Here is a 22438-nt window from a genome sequence, read left to right on the forward strand (position 1 = left end):
ATTAGTAAGGGTGCCAGAGGTAATGGGGAAGGCAGGATAATAGGAGGGAAAAAGTAGATCAGGCATGATCGAATGGCAGAGTAGACTCGATGGGCCGAATGGCCTAATTCTGCTCCTATGTCTCATGGGCTTATGGAGATCCAGTAGGTCTTGGCAGACCAAGCGTGTGTTCGGCAGAACAGTTGCTGAGGCTACATTTGTCTCACCAATTTATAGGACGCCACATCGAGAACACATGCAGTAGATGAGTTTAAAGGATTTCTTCCCGTCCAACCAAGTTTTTATTTTTTAATTCAATGTATTTTCCAATGTATCCCTCCTAGAAATACTTGATTGGCTTTTAATGGGTTTATCCAACCTAAGTTGTTTTAAGAGATTGGCATATCTGTTCTCTTTGCTCCTTAACCTCTCTTTGAACCCCCATCATTTTCTTTCAACTGAATGGAAAACAGTAATAAATTGCCTTGAAAATTTAGCTTTGTTTCAGTAGAAACCAGAACTAAGTTTGTTTTGCCTGATGAAGATTTCATGAACATTGCTTTATATTCCCTCAGTAACAAGAGATAAAAAATTGGATCTGCAGAAAAAACAAACACAAAGAAATGTGTTTCAGTGCAATATTATTGGCATGAAAAACTGTGGCAAGACTGGAATTCTGCAAGGTTTTCTGGGCCGAAACCTATCAGTAAGTATCTCCGAATATTTTTCGAATCCAATAGTTTTATATTTGAATGCAACAAGGACGTAGAACTCAAATCAATTGGACAATTGCCCAAATTTGTGTCAAATTAAACTAAAGTGTCAATAATGGCTATTATTGAGGGTACTGTATAACTACCAAAATGAGAATAAAATATTCATTTAAAATCATTTGCATATTGGTGCAACTTTCCAATGTACTTGTAGCATGGATCACTTTAGCGGTTAATTATTTTGTGCAGTAAAATTGTAGATTTTCTACAAGTTTGAAAATTTCTGCATTATTCTCGATGAACGGAGGATTGCCACTTTTGAAGATAATGATGTAGGGAAAAAAACTGCAGATGCTGGTTTAAATCGAAGGTAGACACAAAATGCTGGAGTAACTCAACAGGACAGGTAGCATCTCGGGAGAGAAGAAATGGGTGACGTTTCGGGTCGAGGCCCTTCTTCAGACTGATGTCAGGGGAGGGGACGGGACGGGACAAAGATAGAATGTAGGTGGGAGAACTGGGAAGGGGGAGGGGATAGAGAGGGAAAGCAGGGACTGCACCCATCCCTTCTCTCCCGAGATGCTGCCTGACCCGCTGAGTTACTCCAGCATTTTGTGTCTACCTTTGAAGATAATGGTGATATATTGAGGAGGGTGTGACATCATGCACTACAAATGAGAGAAGCAAATTCATATAAAGTGTTTTACTCATCAGACCTACTTTTTTTCCTTTTCAGAATCATGTCAAATGCAGATCATTATTACTATTTTTATCATTATTAGTTTGTGTAACAGAGATAAAGACGAGTTAAACCCCTTTAGGATATGTGGTTAGGTGAGGGATGGGCTCGGCAGGTGCTTGCTCCTTGTCCTCATTGTTTATTGCTGTAGATTGTAACTTGATAAAAGTGAATGTAGGGTTAGCTGTAAGCTATTTATTGTCTGCTAGATCTGAACATCGTTAAAATGCTCAAATAACACGAGCTTGACATTTCTTCCACCCATGTCAGTCATTTTATTGCTCTGAGACTAACCGTCAATTTTTATATGGGTTGAACTAACTAGAGGCTGCTTTAATTTGATTGTTTACAAACTCGTGAACTTGCCTTCCTCTAATCTGAAGTCCCACCATCACCTCAGGGTCTCTGATTTGGACACACGGGTGGATTCAGCCAACTACTGCTGGTAAAAGCCAGCAACATCCTCGGCCATTAATTTCATGCATTACTTTTAATCCAGTTAACCATTGATTTGCAGAACATGTTACAGTGCAGCACTTGGACGGGCACTGGGGCTCAACATATCCATGCAACCCCATTGTCAGCACATGTTCTGTATCTTTCTATTGCCTCGCTATTGTACATCTGTTTAAATGCCTCTTAAACATTATTATCGTATGCGCTTCCTCAAAACTCGAACCCTCAAACCCTCCTGACAGCACATTCCAGGCATCTACACTCTATTTTTTAAAACACTTGCCACGCACATCTCCTCTAAATTTTCCTCCCCTCCTTTCACCTTAAACCTATTTGACATTTCCACTCAGCTGTAAAGATTCTCTGACTATTAACGCTATCTATTCCCTCATAATGTTATATAATTCTATTAGGTTGCTTCTCAGCCTCCCAAACTCCTTGGAAAACAATCAAGTCAAGTCAAGTTTATTTGTCACATACACATACACGATGTGCAGTGAAATTAAAGTGGCAATGCCTGCGGATTGTGCAAAAAAATAATTACAGTTACAGCATATAAATTCAAGTTAATATAGAGAAGACAAAATTTAGTCCCTGGAGTTATAATAGTTAACAGTCCTGATGGCCTGTGGGAAGAAACTCCGTCTCATCCTCTCCGTTTTCACAGCGTGACAGCGGAGGTGCTTGCCTGACCGTAGCAGCTGGAACAGTCCGTTGCTGGGGTGGTAGGGGTCCCCCATAATCTTGCTTGCTCTCGATCTGCACCTCCTGATGTATAGGTCATGCAGGGGAGCGAGTGTAGTTCCCATGGTTCCCAACTTTGTCCAACCTTGTAGTTAACATTCTCCAGTCCCAGCAGCCTGCTTCAAGAAAAGATTGAGGCTTTGAAAGGGCATCCGAATAAAACTGAACATCTATGAATGATTGGATTCGGAACATTGTTCCTGCGTTGTTTGGGACCAAGGAATGTCACTACATTGCTGCCAATAAGCTTTTTATTTATTTATTTATTTATTTATTTTGAAAAGCATATGTACAAATAGAAATTAAAAAACACATTTGTTACAAAGTTCTTACATAGCTTCAATTTTTAAATTTTTGAAGAGAGAAAGTAAAAAAATTTTAAAAACTATAAACTTGGGGAGAGAGAATAAGAGGGTTAAAAAAAGGATCTAACAATAAAAATTAAAGGGAGTAGATCCGGGAGACAATAACCACAGTTGTACATCCAACCCCTAACTCAAGTTTCAACTTTTAATTTAAATTTTTTATTTTAGTCCTGTGCCAAACCCATTTACTTTTCTAAAAATTCAATAAATGGAGACCATATTTTTAAAAATAACTCAGGTTTGTCGATTAAGGCAAATCTTATTTTTTCCAAATGCAGGGTCTCTGTCATTTCCATAGTCCACATTTTAATTGTGGGGGTTATTGGTTTTTTCCAAAATTTAAGTATTAATTTTTTCGCAGTTATTAGACTGTAATCAAGAAAATGTACCTGACTTGCTGTAAAATTTGTAGTATGTTCTGATAATCCTAATATAATTAATTTTGGATCCATATCTAATTTTTTATTAATAACTTTAGAAACTATTTTAAAAATCTCCAACCAGAAGTTTTGCATTTTTATACAAGTTACGAAAATATGAGGTTAAATTAGCTTCTTGAAATTGACATTTATCACAAATAGGAGAGATACTAGGAAAAATCCTATTTAATTTCGTCTTCGAATAATGTAATCTATGTATTATTTTAAGTTGTATTAAGGAATGTCTAGTATTCAATGAACATTGATGTATATGTTGTAAACTTTCATCCCATATATCTTGCATTATAAGTTGATTCAATTCGTCCTCCCATGCTCGTCTATAAGATTCTGATGACGGAATGTCAGTGTCAAGGAGAGTATTATAAATAAAGGATATTAATTTATTTGAATTATAATGTTGATTCAGGCATACATCAAGTGTTTCTGGACCTCTAAACTTATATTCTTGCATGTGTGATTTTACATAATCTCTAAGTTGTAAATATCTAAAATAATTATTAACATGTAATCCGTACTTCTGCTGTAAATCCTGAAAAGAAAGAAAAGTTCCCTTATGATAAAGATCTCCCACCCTTTTAATTCCATAACTTTTCCATTGAGCAAAGCCTCTATCTAAGACAGACGGTTTAAAAGAAGGATTATTCGCAATAGGAAGGAAAACAGATAATTTACTCAATTTTAACGTAAGCTTTAATTGTTTCCAGGTACGGATAACACTGTGTATAATGGGATTACCTCCATATGTTTTTTTATTTAAATTTATTGGAGCTAAGAGGATCGCACCAATATCGTAAACAATCCTCTTTCTCCATCTTTAACCAATCCGGTTGTTGATCAGAATCATCCAACCAGCAGGTTATATTTTTAATATTAACCGCCCAATAATAAAATAAAAAGTTAGGTAAAGCAATTCCTCCATTAATTTTAGACTTACATAGATGTCTTTTATTTATTCTATGAGTCTTGTAGTCCCAAATAAAATTAGTAACAACATGATAAGTTTTACTCTGCAAATGGAAAGGCAGAAGGGAAAATCGGAAGTGTCGGTATTACAGTATAGCAAAGGGGATTACAGAGGCATGAGGCGGGAGCTGGCCAAAATTGACTGGAAGGAGGCCCTAGCAGGGAAGACGGTAGAACAGCAATGGCAGGTATTCCTGGGAATAATGCAGAGGTTGCAGGATCAATTTATTCCAAAGAGGTGGAAAGACTCTAAGGGGAGTAAGAGACACCTGTGGCTGACAAGGGAAGTCAGGGACAGCATAAAAATTAAGGAGAGGAAGTATAACATAGCAAAGAAGAGTGGGAAGACAGAGGATTGGGACTCTTTTAAAGAGCAACAAAAGTTAACTAAAAAGGCAATACGGGGAGAAAAGATGAGGTACGAGGGTAAACTAGCCAATAATATAAAGGAGGATAGCAAAAGTTTTTTTAGGTACGTGAAGAGGAAAAAAACAGTCAAGGCAAATGTGGGTCCCTTGAAGACAGAAGCAGGGGAATTTATTATGGGGAACAAAGAAATGGCAGACGAGTTAAACCGTTACTTTGGATCTGTCTTCACTGAGGAAGATACACACAATCTCCCAAATGTTCTAGGGGCCGGAGAACTTAGGGTGATGGAGGAACTGAAGGAAATCCACATTAGGCAGGAAATGGTTTTGGGTAGACTGATGGGACTGAAGGCTGATAAATCCCCAGGGCCTGATGGTCTGCATCCCAGAGTACTTAAGGAGGTGGCTCTAGAAATAGTGGAAGCATTGGAGATCATTTTTCAATGTTCTATAGATTCAGGATCAGTTCCTGTGGATTGGAGGATAGCAAATGTTATCCCACTTTTTAAGAAAGGAGGGAGAGAGAAAACGGGTAATTATAGACCAGTTAGTCTGACATCAGTGGTGGGGAAGATGCTGGAGTCAATTATAAAAGACGAAATTGCTGAGCATTTGGATAGCAGTAACGGGATCATTCCGAGTCAGCATGAATTTACGAAGGGGAAATCATGCTTAACAAATCTACTGGAATTTTTTGAGGATGTAACTAGGAAAATTGACAAGGGAGAGTCAGTGGATGTGGTGTACCTCGACTTTCAGAAAGCCTTCGACAAGGTCCCACATAGGAGATTAGTGGGCAAAATTAGGGCACATGGTATTGGGGGTAGGGTACTGACATGGATAGAAAATTGGTTGACAGACAGAAAGCAAAGAGTGGAGATAAATGGGTCCCTTTCGGAATGGCAGGCAGTGACCAGTGGGGTACCGCAAGGTTCGGTGCTGGGACCCCAGCTATTTACGATATACATTAATGACTTAGACGAAGGGATTAAAAGTACCATTAGCAAATTTGCAGATGATACTAAGTTGGGGGGTAGTGTGAATTGTGAGGAAGATGCAATAAGGCTGCAGGGTGACTTGGACAGGTTGTGTGAGTGGGCGGATACATGGCAGATGCAGTTTAATGTAGATAAGTGTGAGGTTATTCACTTTGGAAGTAAGAATAGAAAGGCAGATTATTATCTGAATGGTGTCAAGTTAGGAGGAGGGGAAGTTCAACGAGATCTGGGTGTCCTAGTGCATCAGTCAATGAAAGGAAGCATGCAGGTACAGCAGGCAGTGAAGAAAGCCAATGGAATGTTGGCCTTCGTAACGAGAGGAGTTGAGTATAGGAGCAAAGCGGTCCTTCTACAGTTGTACCGGGCCCTGGTGAGACCGCACCTGGAGTACTGTGTGCAGTTTTGGTCTCCAAATTTGAGGAAGGATATTCTTGCTATGGAGGGCGTGCAGCGTAGGTTCACTAGGTTAATTCCCGGAATGTCGGGATTGTCGTATGTTGAAAGGCTGGAGCGATTGGGCTTGTATACACTGGAATTTAGAAGGATGAGGGGGGATCTTATTGAAACATATAAGATAATTAGGGGATTGGACACATTAGAGGCAGATAACATGTTCCCAATGTTGGGGGAGTCCAGAACAAGGGGCCACAGTTTAAGAATAAGGGGTAGGCCATTTAGAACGGAGATGAGGAAGAACTTTTTCAGTCAGAGAGTGGTGAAGGTGTGGAATTCTCTGCCTCAGAAGGCAGTGGAGGCCAGTTTGTTGGATGCTTTCAAGAGAGAGCTGGATAGAGCTCTTAAGGATAGCGGAGTGAGGGGGTATGGGGAGAAGGCAGGAACGGGGTACTGATTGAGAGTGATCAGCCATGATCGCATTGAATGGCGGTGCTGGCTCGAAAGGCTGAATGGCTTACTCCTGCACCTATTGTCTATTGTCTATTGAATCAATTTTTTTTAAAAACTTTTTTGGAAGATAGATCGGAATTGCTTGAAATAAGTATAGTAGCTGTGGAAGAAAGATCATCTTTATAGCATTACTACGACCAACTAATGATATAGGAAGTGTTTTCCAAAATTGGATATTTCTGTGTAATTTAGTGAGTAAAGGAGGAAAATTTAATTTAAATAAAGAAGTATATTTCCTAGTCACGTAAATTCCAAGATATTTAAATTTTTCATCGGCAATTTTAAAAGGAAATTGTTGAAGTATGGCCGGATTATGCTCCATTATTGGCATAATTTCACTTTTGTACCAGTTAATTCTATAACCTGAAAATGAACCAAATTGAGTTATGAGATTTAATAAATTCGGAATGCTAATTTCTGGCTTTGTAATATATATTAATACATCATCCGCATATAAAGAAATTTTATTGGTTGTATGTTTAGTGTTATAGCCATGAATATCTGAATTTGATCTAATACTCTCAGCAAGTGGTTCTATAATAAGGGTGATAGTGGACTACACTTCTTCTACTAGCCCACCGACTCGCACAGCTATCTGGACTACACTTCTTCTACAAGCCCACCGACTCGCACAGCTATCTGGACTACACTTCTTCCCACCCGGTCCCCTGCAAAAAGTCTATCCCCTACTCCCAATTCCTCCGTCTACGCCGCATCTGCGCCCGGGATGAGGTGTTTCACACTAGGGCTTCCGAGATGTCCTCGTTTTTCAGAAAACGGGGCTTCCCCTCCTCCATTATAGATGAGGCTCTCACTAGGGTCTCTTCTACATCCCGCAGCTCCGCTCTTGCTCCCCATCCCCACACTCGCAACAAGGACAGGATCCCCCTCGTTCTCACCTTCCACCCCACCAGCCAGCGGATCCAACATATTATCCACCAACATTTCCGTCACCTACAACAGGACCCCACCACTGGCCATATCTTCCCATCCCCTCCCCTCTCTGCGTTCCGCAGAGACCGTTCCCTCCGCAACTCCCTGGTCCACTCGTCCCTTCCTACCCAAACCACCCTAACCCCGGGCACTTTCCCTTGCAACCGCACGAGATGCAACACCTGTCCCTTTACCTCCCCCCTCAACTCCATCAAAGGACCCAAACATTCTTTCCAGGTGAGACAGAGGTTCACCTGCACCTCCTCCAACCTCATCTATTGCATCCGCTGCTCTAGATGTCAACTTATCTATATCGGCGAAACCAAGCGCAGGCTCGGCGATCGCTTCGCTGAACACCTGCGCTCGGTCCGCATTAACGCAACTGATCTCCCGGTGGCCCAGCACTTTAACTCCCCCTCCCATTCCCAGTCTGACCTCTCTGTCATGGGCCTCCTCCAGTGCCATGGTGAGGCCCGCCGGAAGTTGGAGGAGCAGCACCTCATATTTCGCCTGGGCAGTTTGCGGCCCGGTGGTATGAACGTCGACTTCTCCAACTTCAGATAGCTCCTCTGTCCCTCCCTTCCCCTCCTCCTTCCCAGATCTCCCTCTATCTTCCTGTCTCCACCTATATCCTTCCTTTGTCCCACCCCCGACATCAGTCTGAAGAAGGGTCTCGACCCGAAACGTCACCCATTCCTTCTCTCCCGAGATGCTGCCTGACCTGCTGAGTTACTCCAGCATTTTGTGAATAAATCGATAGTGGACATCCTTGTCTACAACCCCCTAGATAAATGAAATTTGGATGACAGCATTTGATTAGTTAATATTCTAGCTGTTGGGGATGTATATAAAAGTTTCACCCATGAACAAAAATTTTCACCTAGTTGAAATTTTTCCATCACTGAGAAAAGATAGGGCCATTCTACTTGATCAAATGCTTTTTCAGCATCTAGCGAGATGATTGCTAAATCTTCATTTAATAGTCTATTTGAATAAATTATATTGAACAAAATAGTCTATTTGAATAAATTATATTGAACAATGCTGCCAATAAGTTACGTAGAATGTAACGTTTAATGTTCTTGCGTTGCCTGCGGGTGTTGTAAGGCAGTGAAAGATTACTAATGCTTTATCTTCATAAATGTTTCTCTCTGTGTTTGTTACTTCCCTGAGAGATTAGATTGCATGGAGCTCCAATAATTCAGTCTGTTTGATTTGCAGAAGAGTTTATTGCATTTGCTAATGTTTTATCAACTTGCTTTGTGTAACTGATTTTGTGACCTTTCCTTTACGAGTTGTAAATGTCATTGTGCTGTTTTATTCTTCTTCACAGAAACAAAAGCAAATAAAAGAAGAACACAAATCACTTTATGCCATAAACACAACTTATGTTTACGGACAAGAAAAATATTTACTGGTAGGTGTTTCTATGGAAACAAGTTATATATTTGCACACTTAATCTACTGTGGTCCAAAGTTGTCCTTTACCACACTAAATTCCCGGTTAAAAAATATGTTTTAAGGAATGGGTGACATTTTGGATCAAGACCCTTCTTCAGACTGATGTCAGGGGAGGGGGCAGCTCCCTCTGAACAAGGGTCTCGACCCGAAACGTCACCCATTCGTTCTCTCCAGAGATGCTGCCTGACCCGCTGAGTTACTCCAGCATTTTTTGTCTACCATCAATTTCAGGATAGTTTCCAGTTTGTAATCTCTGTTAATGAATCTTTCCATTATTGCTCTGGACAACAGAGACATCTGCCTGTAGTCCTCGTCACCACTTGGCACGAAGGAACTGCAAATGCTGGTTTACACCGAAGGGAGACATAAAGTGCTGGAGTAACTCAGCGAAACAGGCAGCATCTCTGGGGAGAATGAATTCCTTCAAGGCAAATGTGGGTCCCTTGAAGACAGAAGCTGGGGAATCTATTATGGGGAACAACGAGATGGCAGACGAGTTGAACCGGTACTTTGGATCTGTCTTCACTAAGGAAGATACAAACAATCTCCCAGATGTTCTAGGGGCCAGAGATCCTAGGGTGACGGAGGAACTGAAGAAAATCCACATTAGGCAGGAAATGGTGTTGGGTAGACTGATGGGACTGAAGGCTGATAAATCCCCAGGGCCTGATGGTCTGCATCCCAGGGTACTTAAGGAGGTGGCTCTAAAAATTGTGGACGCATTGGTAATCATTTTCCAATGTTCTATAGATTCAGGATCAGTTCCCGTGAATTGGAGGGTAGCTAATGTTATCCCACTTTTTAAGAAAGGAGGGAGAGAGAAAACAGGAAATTATAGACGAGTTAGTCTGACATCAGTGGTGGGGAAGATGCTGGAGTCAATTATAAAAGACGAAATTGTGGAGCATTTGGAAAGCAGTAACAGGATCGTTCCGAGTCAGCATGGATTTACGAAGGGGAAATCATGCTTGACTAATCTTCTGATTAGGAACTAGGAAAATTGACAGGGGAGAGCCGGTGGATGTGGTGTACCTCGACTTTCAGAAAGCCTTCGACAAGGTCCTACATTGGAGATTAGTGGGCAAAATTAGAGCACGTGGTATTGGGGGTAGGGTACTGACATGGATAGAAAATTGGTTGACAGACAGAAAGCAAAGAGTGGATAAATGGGTCCCTTTCAGAATGGCAGGCAGTGACTATTGGGGTACCGCAAGGCTCGGTTCTGGGACAGCAGCTATTTACAATATACATTAATGACTTGGATGAAGGGATTAAAAGTACCATTAGCAAATTTGCAGATGATACAAAGCTGGGTGGCAGTGTGAACTGTGAGGAAGATGCTACGAGGTTGCAGGATGACTTGGACAGGTTGTATGAGTGGGCGGATGCATGGCAGATGCAGTTTAATGTGGATAAGTGTGAGGATATCCACTTTGGTGGTAAGAATAGGAAGGCAGATTATTATCTGAATGGTGTCAAGTTAGGAAAAGGGGACGTACAACGAGACCTGGGTATCCAAGTGCATCAGTCACTGAAAGGAAGCATGCAGGTACAGCAGGCAGTGAAGAAAGCCAATGGAATGTTGGCCTTCATAACAAGAGGAGTTGAGTATAGGAGCAAAGAGGTCCTTCTGCAGTTGTACAGGGCCCTAGTGAGACCGCACCTGGAGTACTGTGTGCAGTTTTGGTCTCTAAATTTGAGGAAGGATATTCTTGCTATTGAGGGCGTGCAGCGTAGGTTTACTAGGTTAATTCCCGGAATGGCAGGACTGTCATATGTTGAAAGACTGGAGCGACTAGGCTTGTATACACTGGAATTTAGAAGGATGAGAGGGGATCGTATCGAAACATATAAGATTATTAAGGGGTTGGACACGTTCGAGGCAGGAAACATGTTCCCAATGTTGGGAGAGTCCAGAACCAGGGACCACAGTTTAAGAATAAGGGGTAGGCCATTTAGAACGGAGATGAGGAAGAACTTTTTCAGTCAGAGAATTGTGGATCTGTGGAATTCTCTGCCTCAGAAGGCAGTGGAGGCCAATTCTCTGAATGCATTCAAGAGAGAGCTAGATAGAGCTCTTAAGGATAGCGGAGTCAGGGGGTATGGGGAGAAGGCAGGAAAGTGGTACTGATTGAGAATGATCAGCCATGATCACATTGAATGGCGGTGCTGGCTCGAGGGGCCGAATGGCCTACTCCCGCACCTATTGTCTATTGTCTATTTTGTGTCTATCTTACTGAATATGTAGCTTGTTTCACTGGAAGTACTTTCAGTGCCTCCAAGTTGAGTCCCGGTTTAGGATGGAGAATTACCTGGCCTGATATTTACGTGCATATTTCAAATGACGTAATAAAGCCTAGCCTTGGCTCTCATTAAATTAAATTGGCTCAGCTGGTTACAAAAAGATCCCTGGGGCATTTGCAAGAGATTCTCACAGTTTCTTGCAACGTCTTCTCTTAACACCAAGAAAAACACATTAACTTGTCATTTGCTATTTCTTTACTATGTGTGGGACTTCTTCATAAAGTTGTACTCAGCTTTTTAAAATGTTTAATCTTTCACTAAAGTTAATTGATTTGCTGTTTTGGTTCAATGGTACTTTATCGTCACTCGGTGCAATGAAGTTCTTTTTTTGCATAATTCAGTAAAACGTGCTATACATAGGCTCAATCATACTTAAGTATAAGAGTATAAGATTATTCGATTACACAGAGACAGCACACAAGAGTAGTCATGTGTGATTAAGAGCAACTGTGTGCACTTCATAACACAAAGCCTATGTCACTAACAATATCACTGCGTTAATACTGCAGCTTTGTCACCTAACCTGGAAGATTGTCTCAAGATGTCTTGAGCACAAATAGCAGCCGCATCATTTAACCCATTGCAGGCCTATCAGCCAATTATTATAAAAGCAACAAGCCACCCTGAAGCAATCCACTCAGTTTAGATCAAAGATGCCAGAGGAGCAAGATGAACCACTCCGTCGAAATCGCCTATACTGAAGTGTAGTACGCAACGGAGCGTAACGCCCGCCATTTTAGTCGGCAAAACCTGCCGTTCGCTCTGCCTCTCGCAGTGTAATCAGTGTTTTGGGGAACAGTATGTGTAATGATACCATAAAAATGCAGAATATATCTCATCTATCAATTCACAGATTTTTGTTATTTGTCTTTTTAAATGTTTCTGCCTACTAAAATATTGCCATGACATACTACGGTTTTTAGGGTCGAGTGTTCTATCTTGCTCTGCTCTATTATCTTTGGTTTAGATTCCACTGGAATCCCCCGCCTGCAGAACTCGTTATAACCCTTATCTAAACTGGGCACTAGCAATGAAATCCATTTTCGCCGTGAGAGTGACTCCCTTCAACGTTGAAAAGATACCTACCCAAATATAGTGCAGAGCTGTCATGGATTCATTCTCCAGCAGCTGGGAGATTGAGTAGAGGGGAGGGGAAGGAGTTGGAGTAATGTGTACATCAGTCCTTCTGTGTGCTTATTAAATTACTTGTACTTGAAGGCATTTCCATTCAAAATAATTGCATTCAGGCATCATTATCCATTTCTGTACTGGAAGATGCCTCTGACTTATAGGGCCCTAGTGAGACCGCACCTGGAGTACTGTGTGCAGTTTTGGTCTCCAAATTTGAGGAAGGATATTCTTGTTATTGAGGGAGTGCAGCGTAGGTTTACTAGGTTAATTCCCGGAATGGCGGGACTGTCGTATATTGAAAGACTGGAGCGGCTAGGCTTGTACACACTGGAATTTAGAAGGATGAGAGGGGATCTTATCGAAACATAGAAACATAGAAACATAGAAAATAGGTGCAGGAGTAGGCCATTCGGCCCTTCGAGCCTGCACCGCCATTCAATATGATCATGGCTGATCATTCAGCTCAGTAGCCTGTACCTGCCTTCTCGCCATACCCCCTGATCCCTTTAGCAAAAAAGGCCACATCTAACTCCCTCTTAGCCAATTAACTGGCCTCAACTACATTCTGTGGCAGAGAATTCCACAGCCTCACCACTCTATGTGTGAAGAAATGTTTTCTCATCTCGGTCCTAAAAGACTTCCCCCTTATCCTTAAGCTGTGACCCCTGGTTCTGGACTCCCCCAACATCGGGAACAATCTTCCCGCATCTAGCCTCTCCAACCCCTTAAGAATTTTATATGTTTCTATAAGATCCCCCCTCAGTCTTCTAAATTCCAGCGAGTACAAGCCCAGTCTATCTAGTCTTTCCTCATATGTAAGTCCCGCCATCCCAGGGATCAATCTGGTGAACCTTCTCTGTACTCCCTCTAAGGCAAGAACGTCTTTCCTCAGGTTAGGAGACCAAAACTGCACACAGTACTCCAGGTGCGGTCTCACCAAGGCCCTGTACAACTGCAGCAGAACCTCCCTGCTCCTAAACTCAAATCCTCTTGCTATGAATGCCAACATACCATTCGCTTTCTTCACTGCCTGCTGCACCTGCATGCTTGCTTTCAATGACTGGTGCACCATGACACCCAGGTCACGTTGCATCTCCCCTTCTCCCAATTGGTCACCATTCAGGTAATACTCTGCTTTCCTGTTCTTGCCGCCAAAGTGGATAACCTCACATTTATCCACATTATATTGCATCTGCCATGCATTTGCCCACTCGCCTAATCTATCCAAGTCACTCTGCAGCCTCCTAGCATCCTCCTCGCAGCTAACACTGCCACCCAGCTTCGTGTCATCCGCAAACTTAGATATGTTGCATTCAATTCCCTCGTCCAAATCATTAATATACACTGTAAATAACTGGGGTCCCAGCACTGAGCCTTGCGGTACCCCACTAGTCACTGCCTGCCATTCCGAAAAGGACCCGTTTATTCCTACTCTTTGCTTCCTGTCCGCCAACCAATTTTCTATCCACCTCAACACTGAACCCTCAATACCGTGTGCTTTAAGTTTGTACACCAATCTCCTATGTGGGACCTTGTCGAAGGCCTTCTGAAAGTACAGATATAACACATCGACTGGTTCTCCCTTATCCACTCTACTAGTTACATCCTCGAAAAATTCTATAAGATTCGTCAGACGTGATTTACCTTTGGTAAATCCATGCTGACTTTGTCCGATGATTTCACCACTTTCCAAATGTAATGCTATCACATCTTTATAAGATAACATATAAGATTATTAAGGGGTTGGACACGTTAGAGGCAGGAAACATGTTCCCAATGTTGGGGGAGTCCAGAACCAGGGGCCACAGTTTAAGAATAAGGGGTAGGCTATTTAGAACGGAGATGAGGAAAAACTTTTTCAGTCAGAGAGTTGTGAATCTCTGGAATTCACTGCCTCAGAAGGCAGTGGAGGCCAATTCTCTGAATGCATTCAAGAGAGAGCTAGATAGAGCTCTGAAGGATAGCGGAGTCGGGGGGTATGGGGAGAGGGCAGGAACAGGGTACTGATTGAGAGTGATCAGCCATGATCACATTGAATGATGGTGCTGGCTCGAAGGGCCGAATGGCCTACTCCTGCACCTATTGCCTATTGACTTTGCAGTAAAACAAAGTTTGGCTTTCTTTTGTTATGGTGATAATTCACCAGAGATTCATTTTAGCAGATGAAATATTTTAAATGTTGTGCTAATCTAATAGAATTCAAAAGAAAATTCCCTTTGTAATGTTGTACTTGTTTGTTATAATTAAAGGTGCTGTCCCAGTTAGCATTTAAGTGTACAACATAAATTTTCCAATGTGTAGAAAAGTACTGCAGATGCTGGTTTAAATCGAAGGCAGACACAAAACTCAACGGGACAGACAGCATCTCAAGAGAGAAAGAATGGGTGATGTTTCGGGTCAAGACCCTTCTTCAGGCTGATCACTTGAAATATTGTGTTTTCTTTCTTCTTGAAGGCACTTTTGCATCTCCTCACTTTACATTAAACATTTTCAATACTTTAACCTCATTGTTCACTCCTTCACTCTTTAGATTATTTGCTTTTGGCGCCCTCTTATGTTAAACCCTTGCATTACAATTGATATTCAAATATTTTGTGTTGTATGGTTGAAATAAAACTCCAATAATCCCCCACCCAGCTCCCTCTCTTTCCCTTGCCTCTGGTGCACACCCATTTCTCCCACTGTTCCCCTCCTTCATGCACTCATCTCCCATCCCGGAGTCCCCCATTTCCCCTTCATCCCACTCTTTCCCCTTCCCTCTATCACCTTCCACTGATGTCCTCCCAGTAGTTTTACATTGTATAATCTGTACATTGTCTTTTACGTGGGGTCCTGCACCTGATTCTTCTTCTTACCGGTTATCCTTTTGTCCCCTTTTTCTCTCTGGCATTTGTCACTTACTCCATCTATCTGGCAGTCAAACTCTCGCATATACACTGATCAGCCAAAACATTATGAGCTGATGAGCCAAAACATTATGACCACCTACCTGACTAATATGCTGTTGGTCCTCCGTGTGCAGCCCCATACGCAGCAGGGTGCGATGCACTGTATATTGTGGCACTGTATATTGTGACACATTCCTCCCGTGACCACCATTAAAATTTTCTGTGACTTGTGCCACAGTCGACCTTCTGTCGGTTCGGATTAAATGGGATAACCTTCGTTGCCCTCGCGCATCGATGAGCCTTGGGCGCTCAACACCCTGTCGCTGGTTTGTGGTTTGTCCCTCCTCGGACCACTGTCGGTAGGTACTCACCACTGCTGACCGGGAGCACCCCACAAGCCTTGCCGTTTCAGAGATGCTCTGACCTAGTCGTCTGGCCACAACAATTTGGCCCTTGTTAAAGTTGCTCAGGTCTTTACTCCAGCCCATTTCTCCTGCATCCAACACATCAACTTCTAGAACTGACTGTTCACTTGCTGCCTAATATATCCCACCCCTTGACAGGTGCCATTGTAACAAGATAATCAACGTTATTCACTTCGCCTGTCAGTGGTCATAATGTTTTGGCTCATCGGTGTATATCCAACTATCACCCGCCAGGCTTTATCCTGCTCCCACCTCTCTTTTCCAGCTTTCTGCCAACTGCTCCATCAGTCTGAAAAAGGATCCCGATCCAAAACGTCGCTTGTTCATGCCCTCCACAGATAATAATAATAATAATAATAATCCATTTATTTTATATAGCGCCTTATCACATGCTCAAAGCGCTTTACAAAAACAATTAACATAGAAACAAACAGACAAACTATCCTGACGGAAAAGCGGGAAATACTCAACGCCAGCGTCCTCTCACGTCAGGGTCCGGCAGTAGACATTAAAAAGCACAAGACACACAGATATAATTTTTTACACAAAACAGCCATCACAGTGATTGCTCTAGGCATACCCTCACTGTGATGGAAGGCAAAGTCTTATCTCCTCCTCATTCTTCTCCCGTGGTGCCACGAGGTGATCGAGGCTCCCAACTTTTTGAAGCCCCCACCGGGCGATGGAAAGTCCCAGGGCCGAGCCGAGCAGGCCGATGAAAGTCCTGAGCCCCCACCGGGCGATGGAAAGTGCTGCGGCCGGGCCAACGCAGGGCGATGAAGGGCCTGCGGGCGGGTTGATCGTACCTCGCGCTTCGGGGCGGTCGAAGCTGCTACGGCTGGAGCTCCCAAAAACCGGTCGCCAGCCAGGGACCTGCGAACTCCCGATGTTGCGGTCTGCAGGGCCCACGGCCGAAGCCTCCGAGATGGTAAGTCCAGGCCCTGCGACCGGAGTCTTTGAGGTCGATCCCAGCTGGAGGCCGCCGACTCCACGATGTTAGGCCGTAGCGCGAACGGAGATACGACACGGTAAAGGTCGCATCTCCGTTGAGGAGGAGATTTGAAAAAAGGTTTCCCCTAACCCCCCCACCACCCCCCTACATACACAGAATTAAAAATAAAACAAAACGTACATTTAACAACGACAATGACAAAAAAAAAAAAAAAACGGAGAGACTGCCGGTGAGCCGCAGCTGCAGAACACAGCCACGCCCCCTAATCAGATGCTGCCTGACCCACTGAGTTCCTCCTGTGCTTTGTTTATTGCACAAAATTTCAGTATCTGCAGTTTCTTACGTCAACCTTTATCTTTTTACTAGGGAGTTTTCCTTGGAATACCAATGAATACTTTTAATACCAACGTAAAATAAAACATTACATGGGAAAAATGAAGGCCACTTTACCTCATTGAGCCTGTTGTATAATTCAGTTGGACAATGCCTGATCTGAGACCCAACTCCAGGCAGCCAACCTTGCGTTTTCTGTGTGTGTTTTGTTTTAAATACGGATTAACTCTAAATCGGTCTATTTTCTTTTCCAGTTGTATGAGGTTTTGTCTGATTCCGAGTTTATTTCTGCCGCTGATTCCACTTGTGATGTTGTTTGCCTTGTGTATGATGTCAGCAATCCCAAATCATTTGAGTATTGTACAAGGATCTTTAAGGTATGTCGAACTTTAATATGAAGATTTACATCGTGACTTTCACTGTAAATTTTGGATACAGGTGCTCCTCAATTTACGATGGGGTTATGTTCTGATAAACCCATCGTAAACCGAAAATATCGTAAGTCGAAATGCATTTAACACACCTGATCACGTGGCCGGAAGCGAACTGCGGCTCACTGTCGTTGCCCAGCTTTTGCACCATCGTAAAGTCGAGATATCGTAAGTCGAAGCATCGTAAGTCGGGGAGCATCTGTACCTTCATAACTATAAATCATATTTTCCTCTACCAATAATTTTGGATTTCAGTGGTGTCATAGAGTTATACTACGCAGAAACAGGCTCTTTGACCTAACTCGTTCATGCCAAGTCTGCACATTTTTAAAGCAGAGATAGCTAGATTCTTGATTCGTACTGGTGTCAGGTTATTGGGAGAAGGCAGGAGAATGGGGTTGAGAGGGAGAGATAGATCAGCCATGATTGAATGGCGGAGTTTAAGAATAAGGGGTAGGCCATTTAGAACAGAGATGAGGAAAAACTTTTTCAGTCAGAGAGTTGTGAATGTGTGGAATTCTCTGCCTCAGAAGGCAGTGGAGGCCAATTCTCTGAATGAATTTAAGAGAGAGCTAGATAGAGCTCTTAAGGATAGCGGAGTCAGGGGGTATGGGGAGAAGGCAGGAACGGGGTACTGATTGAGAATGATCAGCCATGATACCTCCAAAGATGTACAGGTATGTAGGTTAATTGGCTGGGTAAAATGTAAAAATTGTCCCTAGTGGGTGTAGGATAGTGTTAATGTGCGGGGATCGCTGGGCGGCACGGACTTGGAGGGCCGAAAAGGCCTGTTTCCGGCTGTATATATATGATGATATGATGATGATGAATGGCGGTGCTGGCTCGAAGGGCCGAATGGCCGCCTCCTGCACCTATTATCTATTGTTTATAATAAACTTGATGGGACGAATGGCCTAATTCTGCTCCTATCACATATGACCTTATGTAGTTACCCTAAGGTTAAAATCTCCTCTCCTGTTTTTGATTTGAGGCAACAGTTATAAGACCAGCTTAAGATAATTAACCATTCTAGTGCTTTTGTCCTGATCCCTTGGTTTTCAGTGAAGCCTAGTTTGATGTATACACAATTCTTCAAATAGAAAATACACTGTGTTTTGAGTTTTAAATGCTGGCGACATTTATAGCAGGATATCACACACATTATATATCTAAATGTATAGAGAGAAGGGCAGGCTTCTTGTTCATTTTATAGACAATAGACAATAGGTGCAGGAGTAGGCCATTCAGCCCTTCGAGCCAGCACCGCCATTCAATGCGATCATGGCTGATCACTCTCAATCAGTACCCCGTTCCTGCCTTCTCTCCATACCCCCTCACTCCGCTATCCTTAAGAGCTCTATCCAGCTCTCTCTTGAAAGCATCCAACGAACTGGCCTCCACTGCCTTCTGAGGCAGAGAATTCCACACCTTCACCACTCTCTGACTGAAAAAGTTCTTCCTCATCTCCGTTCTAAATGGCCTACCCCTTATTCTTAAACTGTGGCCCCTTGTTCTGGAATCCCCCAACATTGGGAACATGTTTCCTGCCTCTAATGTGTCCAATCCCCTAATTATCTTATATGTTTCAATAAGATCCCCCCTCATCCTTCTAAATTCCAGTGTATACAAGCCTAATTGCTCCAGCCTTTCAACATACGACAGTCCCTCCATTCCGGGAATTAACCTAGTGAACCTACGCTGGAGATGCCAAGAGATCATCATATTTGTCTTTGGCATTTTCTTCCGAAGTTACATTTAACTCTTGACATACCACCTTTTCACAGATCCATGCCCAACGATCCAGTACTCTGAATTAGGAACCTTTGAGAGGGCTTTTATGATTCTATGCCGTGGCACCTTTGTCCAGGAGCTGTTTGGATGACATCGGTGTGGATTTTCTTGTTTTGTATTTCCCCGTAGCAAAATAGGTCACAAGCCACCAGAGATGAAATAGCTTGCTGAAACTTCTCTTGCTTCCTCTTAGATAGTAGCTACCTCACATATGACAATACTTATCCATGGAACCCATCCTAGAATGTATCTTGGAAGCTGTATAAAATTGACACAATTATCAACTTTAAATTATTATTTATATAATTGTCACAATAATTTTTAGAAACTTCCATCTTTTAATGTTGCTGGTCTCCAATTTATTTTGCAAGTCATTTTTAAACGTAGGATAAAAGTTATTGAGGAACAATTGTTAATTTATCACTCTCGTATTTAAAACTGTAACTAATGATTGTGTTCTTTCTTTTATTCGATGGTGTTAGCAACACTTCATTGACAGCAAAACGCCATGTATTATTGTAGCTGGAAAGTCCGACCTGCACGAAGCTAAACAAGGCCACAGCGTTTCCCCCACGGACTTCTGCAATAAACACAAAATGCCACCACCACAAAGTTATACCTGCAATACTGTTGGCCCACCAAGCAAAGACTTCTTTGTCAAAGTGACCACCATAGCCATGTATCCGTAAGTATAGGACGGTAATGTCAAATCGTGCTGCATGTGTTGCGTTAAGATATGCATGGATTCCTATCATTAGCTACAGACTGAAGTGCTGTTTTTGATGTTGAGCTGAAATAACAGGTATGCTCTGCAAAATTGGAGGAAAAGTGACCACAGAAGATTGATAGATTTGTATGCATTGACTTGAGTCACCTTTGCAGGTGATATTTCAGTGAGTACATGTAGTTCTGCTGTAATGTGTGTTTCCATACTGCAAATTGGATATAACGCGATTGATGAATTTAGAGAACACTATTTGTATTCTATGAGTCGATTGGTTATAACGCACTTTTCATCGGAAGCTACAGAACCACTTAAAAGTTGCTTTTTTTAAAAAGCTGTCTTGCGAGGGGAAAGAAAATCACTCAAGTAAAAAAACTGTTTCCACGTAACATCCCTGCAATAATCAGACACCATTGTCGCTTACCAACACAATCTGTCATTTTCACTGGGGTATAAGACAATAACTGCAGATGCTGGTACAAATCGAAGGTATTTATTCACGAAATGCTGGAGTAACTCAGCAGGACAGGCAGCATCTCAGGAGAGAAGGAATGGGTGACGTTTCGGGTCGAGTCTGAAGAAAGGTCTCGACCCGAAACGTCACCCATTCCTTCTCTCCTGAGATGCTGCCTGACCTGCTGAGTTACTCCAGCATTTTGTGAATAAATACCTTCATTGGGGGTGGTCATTTAAATTGACGACAAGTAATCGCCACTATTAACACGTGCAACGATAGTCTATTAAACAATGTAATATACAGTCTTTAGTATTTTTAGCTTACATTAACAAACAAAAAACAGAGCTATTAAAAAGACCTTTATTATTGAAAATCCTGCAGGGACAAATCTGTTATTGCAAGCCTGAATCTCTTGCCCCAACCCCCCTTTTTCCCCATAGACACAACAGTTTTTATAAAGTGATTTTCCATAACGCAAGATTTTTTAGGAACACAACTATGCCATTAAAGCAGAAGTATCTGTCTCAAGAATTTAACCTAATCTAAGAGAATATTAAACTTTAGAAGAATAAACAAAAATAATTCATTATTCTTAAAGCAAATACCGATGATATGAGATGGCCAACTGTTTGCACATGGCTATCAGGACAGCATTGGGTTAATATCTGCACAGGGAGTAACTGTTTTGGAGAAGGAGATAGTTGGCAAGGAAAGCTGTCCTTTAAGATGAGTTTTCATTGAAAGTGCAAGAGGCCATATTGAAGAATGTGTTTTATTATGAGCAAAGTGGTTGTTATTTTTTATTAAATGAAGGGTTATTTTGATGTGACCCTTTATACAGTGTAATTTTGCTCTTTGTTGCACTTGCATTCTATCACTTGGGTGGGAAAATGAGAATCATATTCCAGTTTTATAACATGGGAATGGTGACTGCAGTTTAAACAATGTACTCTCTGCAAAAAACGATTCAAATGATTATTTCAGCCTTGCTGACCCTCATTTGTACACCATAGATTCCACCGTAAGTCTTCCTTACAGTTGAAATGTTCCTCAAATGTTCTTCCACCATCGAGAGTTCGCTCAAGGACAAACTTTAGGCCCTTCGTTTCATTCAACCTTAGAACTGAATTGAGTGCCTGGAGCCTGAAATGAGCATCAGAGAGGCAGAATATTACCAGTTAAAACATCGAACATCTAATAAGCTGAACGGGAATGGAAATTTATCAATCCGTGTGAAATGAGCAGAATGTGCAATCATTGAAATTCCAAATTTCTGGAATGTTTCGCTTTCAGATCCTCTCAAATCCGGCTTGCTTGCAGAGTGTGCTGTTATTATTGGTTCAACCTCAAACACTCTCTCCATCTTTCTAGTATCTGATGACATTAAGTGCATGCAGGTTGCTTCTGAAAGATGCCGTCACCACCGGCTGTTGACAGTACCACAGCTGGCACCCGGGCTCATTCTTTTGAATTAATTGGCTTCATCCCTGATGCAATTATTTTCCTTGCTTCTTTTTAAAATAGGTAAAACTTTGTAAAAAGTAAACTCTTGAGTACAGCGGAGGATTGGCAGCCAGTGACGCCGTAGAGTATTAGAAAGGCTTGTGTATAATTTTCTTCCAAATCCTGAATCGCTGGATTTGCTGCAGATGCCTATGGTCCTTTGTACACAAAAAAAAAAGTCTTGTGTTGCAAGTCCTTTTTTTGTTGCTTTCTTTAGTTCTTTCTTGTAAGATCTTCCTTCCTTCGTTCCTGTAGGACTGTCGCATGTTGTGTGTTCCCCCTACGGGGAGTTGTTGAGATATGTTCAGGACTGACGTTGGAACATTTGGTGCCTTTTGCAATCAGTTTCGAGAAGCGTGTGAATCTGCATTTTATAATTAATTTTTCTTTTGCGAGTGGCGACTCAACTGCCTTACTTCTGTGTGTTTTCGCAG

The 22438-nt window shown here is 42.2% G+C and overlaps 1 protein-coding gene across 4 annotated transcripts in view; it reads left to right on the plus strand.

Moving 5' to 3' along the window:
- Positions 1 to 22438, plus strand: part of LOC144594653 (mitochondrial Rho GTPase 1) — a 70838-nt gene that overhangs the window by 30767 nt on the left and 17633 nt on the right. For all 4 annotated transcript variants that reach the window (XM_078401454.1, XM_078401451.1, XM_078401452.1 and 1 more), the window contains 4 exons: positions 555 to 685; positions 8938 to 9021; positions 17353 to 17475; positions 19803 to 20005. In XM_078401454.1, coding sequence (XP_078257580.1) covers positions 555 to 685; positions 8938 to 9021; positions 17353 to 17475; positions 19803 to 20005 — 541 coding nt within the window. The remainder of the gene's footprint in view (positions 1 to 554; positions 686 to 8937; positions 9022 to 17352; positions 17476 to 19802; positions 20006 to 22438) is intronic.

The sequence above is a fragment of the Rhinoraja longicauda genome, chromosome 6, assembly GCF_053455715.1.
Source record: "Rhinoraja longicauda isolate Sanriku21f chromosome 6, sRhiLon1.1, whole genome shotgun sequence".
NCBI classification, from domain to species: Eukaryota; Metazoa; Chordata; class Chondrichthyes; order Rajiformes; family Arhynchobatidae; genus Rhinoraja; species Rhinoraja longicauda.